The sequence below is a fragment of the Polypterus senegalus genome, chromosome 8, assembly GCF_016835505.1.
Source record: "Polypterus senegalus isolate Bchr_013 chromosome 8, ASM1683550v1, whole genome shotgun sequence".
Taxonomy (NCBI): Eukaryota; Metazoa; Chordata; class Cladistia; order Polypteriformes; family Polypteridae; genus Polypterus; species Polypterus senegalus.
The window spans coordinates 99515472-99527641 of record NC_053161.1 but is presented as its reverse complement, the minus strand read 5'-3'; the positions used below and the strand labels follow the sequence as shown (position 1 = coordinate 99527641).

Here is a 12170-nt window from a genome sequence, read left to right as displayed (position 1 = left end):
TCCGGGTCTGGTGAAATCTCCTTTTCTTCGTTAGCCCGGAAGCTTCCGTCCTCGTGACATTGAAGTACTTCTGGGCTTTATGGAAAATAAACATCTCTGAGCCTCCCTGCAGCGGCCCCTGGCGGCCCCAACATTATCCAGCAGGGTTGTGCACATAGTCCATGATTTCCTGCTGGAATTTGGGGCATCTCCATGTTGCAGGGAGGGCTCCCTCTGGTGGCCTGGAGGTATTGGCCGGGATGAATGGCCGGCCATAGTCCACAATATATATATATATATATATACACACACACACACACACTAGCAAAATACCCGCGCTTCGCAGCGGAGAAGAAGTGTGTTTAAGAAATTATGAAACAGAAAAGGAAACATTTTAAAAATAACGTAACATTTGCTTTCTATTCGTTTGCATAAGCACAGTCCTTCACCAGCAATTATTTAATGTTAGCTCAGACCCGGCACTTAAAAGTTTCTGTCGCACTTTTGCTGAGTTTGTGCCAAACACTATTCTATCCCTGACCATCTAATTTTTGTTTGCATAAGCACAGTCTTTCACCAGCAATTTTAACTTAGTTACAAAGTGATCCAAAGTATCGTTTATACTTCTTGTCTTCTCATTAAACTTGTAGCGAATATTGTATTCATCGTAGGCATGAGAAACGCCAGCGGCACTCAATTGCATGGGAGGCGTGATGATGCGGGACGCAACTCCGCCTCACACGGCGACCGAGCTGCAGACTACGGCCCTATATATATGGTTGAAAGTAGGTTCCAGTTATGACCGTTACACGTAGAATTTCGAAATGAAACCTGCCTAACTTTTGTAACTAAGCTGTAAGGAATGAGCCTGCCAAATTTCAGCCTTCCACCTGCATGGGAAGTTGGAGAATTAGTGATGAGTGAGTGAGTCAGTCAGTCAATCAGTGAGGGCTTTGCCTTTTATTAGTATAGATATATATATATATATATACAATACACACACACACATTCTACAATAACTTAAAAGGATGAAAGTTAAAATAGAGAAACTGCTGACTTGGCAGTGACAGTCAGAGTGAGGCATTATGCATAATAATGCATAATAATCTGTCCAACCAGTGCCTTAAGTGGTAATACATGAGAGTCTGTGCTGTCTTTTAAAGTCTGATTTCTTAATAGAGTAGAGATTTTATCGTCCAGATTTACTTACAGTAGATCACAGAGTGGGGTTCCCTCTGGGAGTTTTGTCGGTCAAGATTGCTAACATCAGATCAAAGCTGTTGTCCTACCTCCAGATTCTTGAATCAAGATTTACTAACCTTTAAACCAAGTAGCGGGAGAGATATGGGTATGTACCCCTTAGAGTTTTAAGCGTCCAGATGTATTATGGTTGTAACATGATTACATTTTCATTCAAAATATTATCTAAAGTGTTCGCATTAGCTAAAAAACATGAACTGGGAGTTCAATGAGTTTTTTGGACCAGGAATGATATTCTACAAACTGGTATTGGTTGGGAAACAGTGCTGTTAATCGGCATGCATTCTTCTTTTTGTATTCTTACAGAAATGTAATACTTATTTTGTATTCATGAACATGTATGTTGTTGTATAGGGAGTATATATAAGTCCTAGTAGCAGCCTGTAAATTTGGTTTATATGTAGTTCTGGTGCAATATATAGAAACATTGTAACATATGAGAGGTCAGGCAACTTTTTTTAAGCCCAGTTAAGTATAATGAAGCAGAAATATAGACTTCAAGCCAGGTTAAGGCAGGTACTCCATGCATCTTTGTTTAAAGTTGTGGCAGATTAGTATCCTAGATTTATGCAATCAGGACCTCAGGTGTGTTTTAGGGTTTTGACTTTGGTGAAAGTGTTATTTGACCTGACCAGCAACAATTGTGGTCTTCATATAAATTGCTGCTAACAATCATGGCTATTTTCTTACTTACCAAGAAATAAGCCCAACACAAATTACTTCCTTCATACTGCTTCTCTTGTAACTAGACTTGCAAACAGTACAGTTATATAAGTCCAGAATGGTCTCTCTTTTTCCAGATCTTTTGGTTTTGACCAGAAATATACAGTATGCTAATGCTCACATTATGTCCTAAGCCCAATCACTGTCATAAGTCCAGGCCCATGAACAGTGTTCCAGTGGAAGTATTTGTTTTAGCTGATATTCATTTGCAAGTGCTGTAACTTGCATACTATAACTTCTGATTAATTCTGTGGACTTAACTAATAAACAGGGAGACAAGGCAACTAATTGAGTGAATGCAAGAATAAACAAGCAACTGCAGTGTAAATGTGATTTTCTATTACTCTCGTTCAATTCATTTTCAGTATGTACTGTATATAGGTTATAGCGAAAGGCATGTGATTCAGCTGTTTTTAATCACTAGTATTTTGATCGGTAGGTAGATAGTTTGGTACCGTGAAGAATTATTTTGTTACAATGGGATTGTAATAGACTACTTTTTAAACTAAAGTTTATAGACCATAACAAGTAAAGAAGTGTGTGAAGAAAATAGATAACACAGTTCTGACTTCTTTTTGTGTTTAAGGATGTAAACCGAAAGAGCACCAATGTTGTGGAATCTTGGGAGGGATCTAAAGAAAAACAGTCTTATTCTCACATTGTGACAAAAAATGCCTCTGTTTCTTATACATGGGCATTTCAGCGAACAAATCAGGCACAGGATGTAAGTAATGTATAACTAATGGTAATATATTTTCTTTAGAAAAGCAGCATCTTACCCACTAACATAATAACCATTTTATTTTTAGGGAGCATCTATTTTTCAGTCTCCTTTTATATTTTTGAGGATTTTCTAGTGTTCTTGTGTTTTTATCTATTTAATTTTTAAAGTGCTTCAAAAGTTTAAACTTGGTTTATCACCACTGAAGGATCCCAGTTTAGGTCATTATCCAAATGTACTTCTATGTAGTGTGAATGATCTCTGTCTATTTCAGGGAGTCTTAAAGGAACACCACCCAAAAATGATTTTTTTAACATGTTACTTACAATTTAATTTAATATTTTCTTGGAGAGAGTTCATAACATAGATTTCTTATGAATGGGATTGATTAATGCTTTGAAAACGATCTGTAGAGAAATGAGGGGAATAAAAATACTTGTGTTACTTGTGTTGCCTAATTCACATACAGTGTCTTTTTGACTTGAAAACTCACCTCTCCTCGTCATGTGTTGGTAAAGAACCCTGATTTCAATTCAAAGCATGCTGTTTCTCCTGGCTTGTGTTGTACCCAGGTCTTGAAATGAACTGGTACACTGTATGGCCCTTCACTGTTTCTGTTTTGCAAACAGGAGCGTAACTGTACAACGGGGTCTGACTTCCAGGTGGACACCCTAGTTCTTTGCAGTATTGCTTGTGTTTCACCACAAAGGGCTCATTGTTTCCCATCCATTTGTTTGAAGTATATGCATTATACATAATTCCAATTAACAATCTAAGGGGGACAATGTCCCTTTTAATTTGTATATATTTTTTATCAGATCACAAGGAATAAGAAGAAGTTGACAGAATAGGGAGTAATGTGTGTACCTAAGGAGTAATGTGTGTACCCAAGGAGGCAACTTACTAAACATGTGTGCTTTGACCTTCTTGGAACTTTCATCCTTTCCCTTCACTTCTGGTAGCAGTCCTCACTTCCATAAAATGTCAGTCCCAGTTCTCTGCGCAGTTCCTTCCCTTCCTTCATGGATTCTCAGCAGAAAAAGTATGCTGTCCCTAAGAATAGCCTACTCTTAATTATTTCCAACAAATAAAAAAATAATGTGTTGACTAATTTTCTTTTTTTCTGTAACTCAACAAACTTCAGTTAAATGTGTCAAGGCATTTTTGAGATTTTGGGGTATTTAGTTTTTCTATTGTGCTGTTTATCTCTAAATATAGGTATATCAAAATGAGTCTCTGCCATGTGATTAGATGATTAGATATTTGTATTAACAAGCAGTTGAGCAGATCTATAGTCACCAGATAGAGGTGAGTGAATGTATTTTGTATATACTGCTCAAAAAAATTAAAAGAACACTTTTTAATCAGAGTATAGCATCAAGTCAGTGAAACTTCTGGGGTATTGATCTGGTCAGTTAAGTAGCAGAGGGGGTTTTTAATCAGTTTTAGCTGCTTTGGTGTCAATGAAATGAACAAAGTGTGCACTAGAGGGGCAACGATGAGACAACCCCCTAAACAGAAATAGTTTAACAAGTGGAGGCCATTGACATTTTTCCCTCCTCATCTTTTCTGACTGTTTTTTCACTAGTTTTGCATTTGACCATGGTCAGTGTCACTACTGGTAGCATGAGGTGATACTTGGACCCTACAGAGGTTGCACAGGTAGTTCCAACTTCCCCAGGATGGTATATCAATATGTGCCATTGGCAGAAGGGCTGCTGTGTCTCCCAGCACAGTCTCAAGGGCATGGAGGAGATTCCAGAAGGCAGGCAGTTACTCTAGGAAAGCTGGACAGGGCCGTAGAAGGTCCTTAACCCATCAGCAGGACCGGTATCTGCTCCTTTGGGCAAGGAGGAACAGGATGAGCACTGCCAGAACCCTACAAAATGACCTCCAGCAGGCCACTGGTGTGAATGTCTCTGACCAAACAATCAGAAACAGACTTCATGAGGGTGGCCTGAGGCCCCAATGTCCTCTAGTGGGCCCTGTACTCCCTACTGGCACCATGGAGCTCAATTGGCATTTGCCATAGAATACCAAAATTGGCAGGTCCACCACTGGCGCCCTGTGCTTTTCACAGATGAGAGCAGGTTCACCCTGAGCACGTGACAGATGTGAAAGGGTCTGGAGAAGCCATGTAGAATGTTATGCTGCCTATAACATCATTCAGCGTGATCGGTTTGGTGGTGGGTTAGGCATATCCATGGAGGGATGCACAGACCTCTATGGGATAGGCAACCTTGACTGCAATTAGGTATCGGGATGAAATCCTTGGACCCATTGTCAGACCCTATGGTGGTGCAGTGAGTCCTAGGTTCCTCCTGGTGCACAACAATGCTTGGCCTCATGTGGCGAGAGTATGCAGGCAGTTCCTTGAGGATGAAGGAATTGATACCATTGACTGGCCCCCACGCTCGCCTGACCTAAATCCAATAAAACACCTTTGGAACATTATGTTTCAGTCCATTCGACTCTGCCAGATTGCACCTCAGACTGTCCAGGATCTCAGTGATGCCCTGCTCCAGATCTGAGTGGAGATCCCCCAGGACACCATCCGTCGTCTCATTAGGAGCATGCCCTGACTTTGTCAGGCATGCATACAAGCACGTGGGGACCATACAAACTACTTAATACGATTTTGAGTTGCCTCAGTGAAATTTTGGCAAAATGGAGTAGCCTGCCGCATCATTTTTTCACTTAGATTTTCAGGGTGTCTTTGAGTTCAGCCCCTCTGTAGGTTGATAATTTTCATTTTCATCAAACAATGTAGCATCCTTTCATTCCTAACACATTACCCAGTCCATATCAGTAGAGTTCCAGTATGATTTTTTTTTTTTCCCGTTGAGATCTGATGCGTTTTCAAAGCATTCCTTTAATTTTTTGGAGCTATATATATATATATATATATATATATATATATATATATATATATATAATGTGTGTGTGTGTGTCATAAATACATGGATCAGGCAGGTACAACAGTACATGGCATTTTAGAACTAAAATTTTTAATATGAAATTATTTTATTTAACTAAAACATGAGGTATTTTGATACAGTATATATTTCTTTGAGTAAAAATGAATAAAAGAGCACTTAATACTAGCTTTTTTAAGCTGTATGGTTATGGTAGAAATAATGAAAATATGTATAGAAATGTTTTAGACAGTAATTAATTAATAAATGCTACTTTCTGTTTCATTATTTTATTTATATTTGGAATTATTCTTTTAATGCAAGAATTTACAAAAAGCAAAACAAAAACAAAATTGTATTCAATTAATTATACTAAGTGTTTTATCCATACTCCTTGGTTGTTTCACAAAGGTTAATAGTGTTATAATTTCCACAACTCCATTAAAAGTTAATTACTACTGTAGACCTTTTATTAAGTTTATATCTTTGACGTATGTCATTGATAGTGTTAAGTTTTTAATTGGATTTAATTTGTTTTCAATTGGTGTGGGAGTTGGGGGGTGGCTTATTTATTTATATATTACTTTTCAACTAGGGCTCAACAGTTTTTTCCTGTTAATATTGTGATTACTTGTGATCTTTGTTTTCATATAAATCTTGAACTACGATCAATTAGATAATTAACACTAGTACTATTGTTAAATTAGTTATTTTTATTTCCTGATTCAATACTTTCCTTTTTTTTTTAATGTTACAGACCAGAAGATTTGTTAATGATGTGGCAAAAATATATTCTATCACTGTTACAAATGCTGTGGATGGTGTTGCTTCTTCATGCCATGCCTGTGCCCTGATATCAGAGCAGTCTGGGTCATCATGTGTACCTTGTCCACCAGGACATTATATTGACAAAGATAATAATCAATGTAAAGAATGTCCACCAAACACATACTTATCACCCCATCAGATTTTTGGCAAGGAGTCGTGTATTGCTTGTGGACCTGGCAGCCGAAGCAATAAGGTAGAATCCTTGTAGAGATATGTCATCATAACAGCCTTTACATTTTGATTTATGTATAGTTCTATTGCAAATAGTAGTAATATTATGACAGCATGACTGGTCAAGATTCCAATACTGAGTTTTTACTAAAATCAAGCTTAATAAGTATAGTGTGTTATAAAATTAGACCTATAATGAAATAGTTATTTTTCCCATACATACTGTGTAAACATGAGTGCTTACTCTTATGCTAAAGGTAACAAATGGTTTATACACCTTAAATGTGAACATCCTTGATTGGGAAAAAAAAAATATCTAAGCGGTAGCCATTACATACTATCATAGCCGAAAGAGAGCTGTTAAAATGAGAGGATTTATGCATTAAATGAGGGAAAAATTACACATCTTAAAGAGAATACAGTTTCTATTTAAATTTACTTTAAAGGTATCTAGTTCTTTTAATGTCAAAATAGACATCTGTTTTCAGATTACCCTTCAGTGCATATAGGTTAATAGGGAAGAGGAAGAATAGGAGCTGGAACTGACAGAAGTATATTTTGTTTGTTGTTTTGGGTTAATCAGTTGCAAATCTCCTTTCTAACATTACCTGTAATAGGTAAGAGCAATGTGCGTTTCATTATTTTGTCAATTTTTAGCACTCCCTCTGTACCTTTGTAAACAATTTTGTTTTGATATTTTTTCTAGAACCAGATATAAGGGAACTAGTGAGTATGTTTATTTTTGAAGTAATAAAAATCAAATCAGTCACTGAAACCAGACTACATTGTTCCTAAACTTTTATTTAGGGATATAGAATAAGGTTTATTAAGGCAAGTGTTTATAAAAGAGAGCTCTATAGTGTTAGTGTGGTAAGATAAAATCAGTTCATATTTGCACATGTCTTTGTTAGTAGTCTAAATAATATTTCTAATATAAAGTAACACACAACATTTCGTAACAGTGTAGAATATGGTATACAGTAATACGAATTTCAAATAACCTTTGACAAGTTATCCAATTACATTCTCATCAGTAAACTGCAGGAGACATACATTCATGGTGTAATGTGCAAATAGTTATAGAATCGTTTTAAACAGTGCACCGTGATAAGAAACCCTGAAGCAAATATATAAATTTAAATATAAGATTTACATTTAAATGTTTTAAACAAAGTGGATATGCAGATACTTTAGCTCCTGCAAGATTAATAAAGATTTTAATGCATAAAAATACATTTGTGACAGGTGTTTGGAAAGTGAAATTTAGTGTAAAAAGATGTAAAGCTTAAATTATTTTTATGGGAAGTAAATTAATTGGTTAGAATTACGCAATTGGAAGGTTTGGATATAGAAAATATGTCTTAAGCGAACTTGGAGTGGTGAACTAGTCATTCTCTACAGATACTACAGAAGTGCTTCAGAAGCAAACATAAATAAATTATGTATACTATACTTTGTAAAATACAAGTCAATGTTATTATGCATCTGGCAAATGCAAGTATTTTCAGTTCAAGCAAGTCACACTTAATAACACATATGATAGCAATTGCTTAAAATAATGAAGGCAGATGCCAGCTTTTTCCTTCAAAATACATTTTTAAGCAAGATCTTAGGGACAATGCTGGAATTTGGCTTTGGATAAAAATGGTAGGCATTTCTTTACACTGAATAAGACAAATTCAAGGAAGAAAGTACTTAGAAGTGTGAAAGTTGAGTATGGTTAATGTTATTTTGAAAAAGTTAATTACATTATAAGCTGATAAGCTGTCTTCAGATTAACGGTTGCTATTTGGAAAAAAGAAATGTGTGATTTCATTGGATACGAATGCTGTATTTATATAAATAACCTGTACAGTATTTTTGTATTGTTTTTTACTGTTCTTGCGCTATTTCACTGAAATTTAAAATAATTTAAATATACTGCTCTTGCTACTTATAGTCAATTTAAATTTGGAATAGTTTTATTATAAAGCTATTAAATAATTAACCGTACTTAAAAAAAAAATAAATAAATAAATTTACTCAAGCCCATTTTTTGGCAGGATCACTCTGCTTGCTTCAATGACTGCACCTTCAGATATCATTCTGACAATCATAGTTTGACTTATGATTTTAGTCTTCTGAGCCAAGTAGGATCTATAATGAATGGACCAAGTTTTACATCTAGAGGAACAAAGTACTACCATTTCTTTAACCTAAGCTTATGTGAACCTGAGGTAAGTCCTGAAGAGTTGCACTTTTTAATTAGTTAACCATATATTATGTATGTTGAAGTATTAAGGAACATTAAAATACAGGTTTTATATATATATATATATATATATATATATATATATATATATATATATATATATATATATATATATTCTTCAAAACACTCATTTGAAACAAAAATCTAAAGTGCAGTTTTTTCCCCTTTAATATTTCATCATAATGTTATGTATTGATTCTTTCTTAATTTTATTACAACAAAGGTATGAGTAAACATCTACAAAAGAACATAAATATAAATAGATTTTAAAAAATACAAAAGTAATTCATGGATGATATACATACAACCCAAAGATAAGTGTAATTGAGCTTGAGCTAAGGATTCATGGTTACATATTTAGTAATGTAGAAAATTAAATTTAAATTCAGTTTAGAACTGATCAAATGTCATCACTGTAACATAAAGATATAAAAAAATGTACAAGATAAAGTGGAAACAAAAGTTTCTACCCATGTAGTTATTTTCACAAAATAAATGAAATCCAGGACATATAAATAAATAGATAGATAGATACTTTATTAATCCCAAGGGGAAATTCACATAATCCAGCAGCAGTATACTGATACAAAGAAACAATATTAAATTAAATAGTAATTAAAATGAAAAAATTAAAATAAAATTAATGTTAGCATTTACTCCGGGTGGAATTGAAGAGTCGATAGTGTGGGGAGGAACGATCTCCTCAGTCTGTCAGTGGAGCAGGACAGTGACAAAAGTCTGTCACTGAAGCTACTCCTCTGTCTGGAGATGACACTGTTAAGTGGATGCAGTGGATTATTCATGATTGACAGGAGTTTGCTTAGTGCCCGTCGCTCTGCCACAGATGTTAAACTGTCCAACTTTAATCCTACAATAGAGCCTGCCTTCTTAACAAGTTTGTCCAGGCGTGAGGTGTCTTTCATCTTTATGCTGCCACCCCAGCACACCACCGCGTAGAAGAGGGCACTCGCCACAACCGTTTGGTAGAACATCTGCAGCATCTTACTGCAGATGTTGAAGGATGCCAACCTTCTCAGAAAGTATAGTCTGCTCTGACCTTTCTTACATAGAGCATCAGTATTGGCAGTCCAGTCCAATTTGTCATCCAGCTGCACTCCCAGATATTTATAGGTCTGTACCCTCTGCACACAGTCACCTCTGATGATCACAGGGTCCATGAGGGGCCTAGGCCTCCGCTGGTGTTAAGGTGTAAGTGGTTTGAGTCGCACCATTTAACAAAGTCTTTGATTAACTTTCTGTACTCCTCCTCCTGCCCACACCTGATGCAGCCCACAATAGCAGTGTCATCAGCGAATTTTTGGACGTGGCAGGACTCCGAGTCATATTGGAAGTCTGATGTATATAGATTGAACAGGACCGAGAAAGTACAGTCCCGCGGCGCCCTGTATTGCTGAACACAATGTCAGACCTGCAGTTCCCAAGACGCACATATTGAGGTCTGTCTGTAAGATAGTCCACAATCCATGCCACCAGGTGTGAGTCTACTCCCATCTCAGTCAGCTTGTCTCTAAGGAGCAGAGGTTGGATGGTGTTGAAGGCGCTAGAGAAGTCCAAAAACATAATTCTTACAGCACCACTGCCTCTGTCCAGGTGGGAGAGGGATCGTGTAGCATATAGATGATGGCATCCTCCGCTCCCACCTTCTCCTGGTATGCGAACTGCAGAGGGTCGAGGGCGTGACGGACCTGTGGCCTCAGGTGGTGAAGCAGCAGCCGTCCATGGTCTTCATCAGATGTGACGTCAGAGCAACAGGCCGGAAGTCATTCAGCTCACTAGGACGTGATACCTTTGGGACAGGGTGATACAAGATGTTTTCCAAAGCCTTGGGACTCTCCCCTGTTCCAGGCTCAGGTTGAAGATGCGCTGTAGAGGACTCCCAGTTCCAAGCACATGCCTTCAGCAGTCGTGGCGATACACCATCTGGACCCGCTGCTTTGCTGGCACAAAGTCTTTTCAGCTCTCTGCTCACATGGGCTGCTGTAATTGTGGGTGGGGATGTCTCACCTATGCTGGTATCAGCAGAAGGATGGTTGGAGGATGCAGTACTCGAGGTGAGAGTGGGTTACTGTGATCAAACCTATTAAAGAAGTTGTTCATTTGGTTTGCTCTCTCCACGTCTGTCTCGATGGTGGCACCCCGCTCGAGCTGCAGCCAGTGATAATCTTCATCCCATCCCACACTTCCTTCATGCTGTTGTTCTGCAACTTCTGCTCCAGCTTTCTCCTGTACTGCTCTTTCGCCCCCTGAGCTGGACTCGAGTTCCTTCTGCACGCACTTGAGCTCATGCTGATCACCACCTTTAAAAGCCCTTTTCTTCTGGTTCAAAAGGCCCTTGATGTCACTTGTAACCCATGGCTTGTTGTTAGCATAGCAGCATACTGTTCTTACTGGAACTACAATGTCCATACAGAAGTTGATGTAATCAGTTGTGCATTCAACAGCCTCTTCAATGTTCTCACTATGTGACCCAAGCAATATATCCCAGTCTGTAGTTCCAAAGCAGTCTCTCAGAGCCTGCTCTGCCTCAGGGGACCACTTCCTGAATGAGCGTGTAGTTGTAGGTATCGCCCTCACTCTTGGTTTGTATTGAGGCTGAAGCAGAACCAGGTTATGATCTGCTTTCCCAAGCGCAGGCAGCGGGTGGCGCTGTATGCCTTTAACGCTTGCATACAGTAGGTCGATAGTCCTGTTTCCCCGAGTGTTACAATCCACATACTGGGAGAAGGCAGGTAATGTTTTGTCCAGCGTTACATGGTTAAAGTCTCCAGCGATTAGCACAAGTGCCTCAGGGTGCTGCGTTTGTAACTTAGCAACTGCGGAATGGATGATGTCACTCGCCATCTCCGCGTTCGCTTGAGGGGGGATGTAAACGATAACAGCAATCACGTGTCCAAACTCTCTGGGCAAGTAATAGGGGCGCGGACTTACGGCCAACAGTTCGATGTCCCTGCAGCAAGTGGAGATTTTAACGTTTACATGTCCTGAGTTGCACCACTTTGTATTGACATAGAGAGCGAGTCCTCCTCCTCCTTTCTTCTTTCCGCAGGTACTTGCGTCTCTGTCCGCTCTAACTGTGCTAAACCCGGGTAGCTCCACGTTAGCATCTGGGATGGTAGACGTTAGCCACGTTTCACTAAAACACAGCAAGCTGCATTCTCTGTAGGTTAAATCACATAGTAAGTGAGGTAATACAAATCCGCTAAAACCCGCACGTTAAGAGCAAGTACTAAGAATAATCTAAATATCACTTTAAAAGGGGTTTGGTGCAAGATATAAAACAATTATATTATAAAACAGAAAA

The 12170-nt window shown here is 38.0% G+C and overlaps 1 protein-coding gene across 1 annotated transcript in view; it reads left to right on the top strand.

Annotated features, from left to right (window-relative positions):
- Window positions 1–12170, top strand: part of elapor2b (endosome-lysosome associated apoptosis and autophagy regulator family member 2b) — a 90250-nt gene that overhangs the window by 56498 nt on the left and 21582 nt on the right. The window contains exons 13-15 of the mRNA XM_039761477.1: window positions 2549–2686; window positions 6356–6619; window positions 8640–8813. Coding sequence (XP_039617411.1) covers window positions 2549–2686; window positions 6356–6619; window positions 8640–8813 — 576 coding nt within the window. The remainder of the gene's footprint in view (window positions 1–2548; window positions 2687–6355; window positions 6620–8639; window positions 8814–12170) is intronic.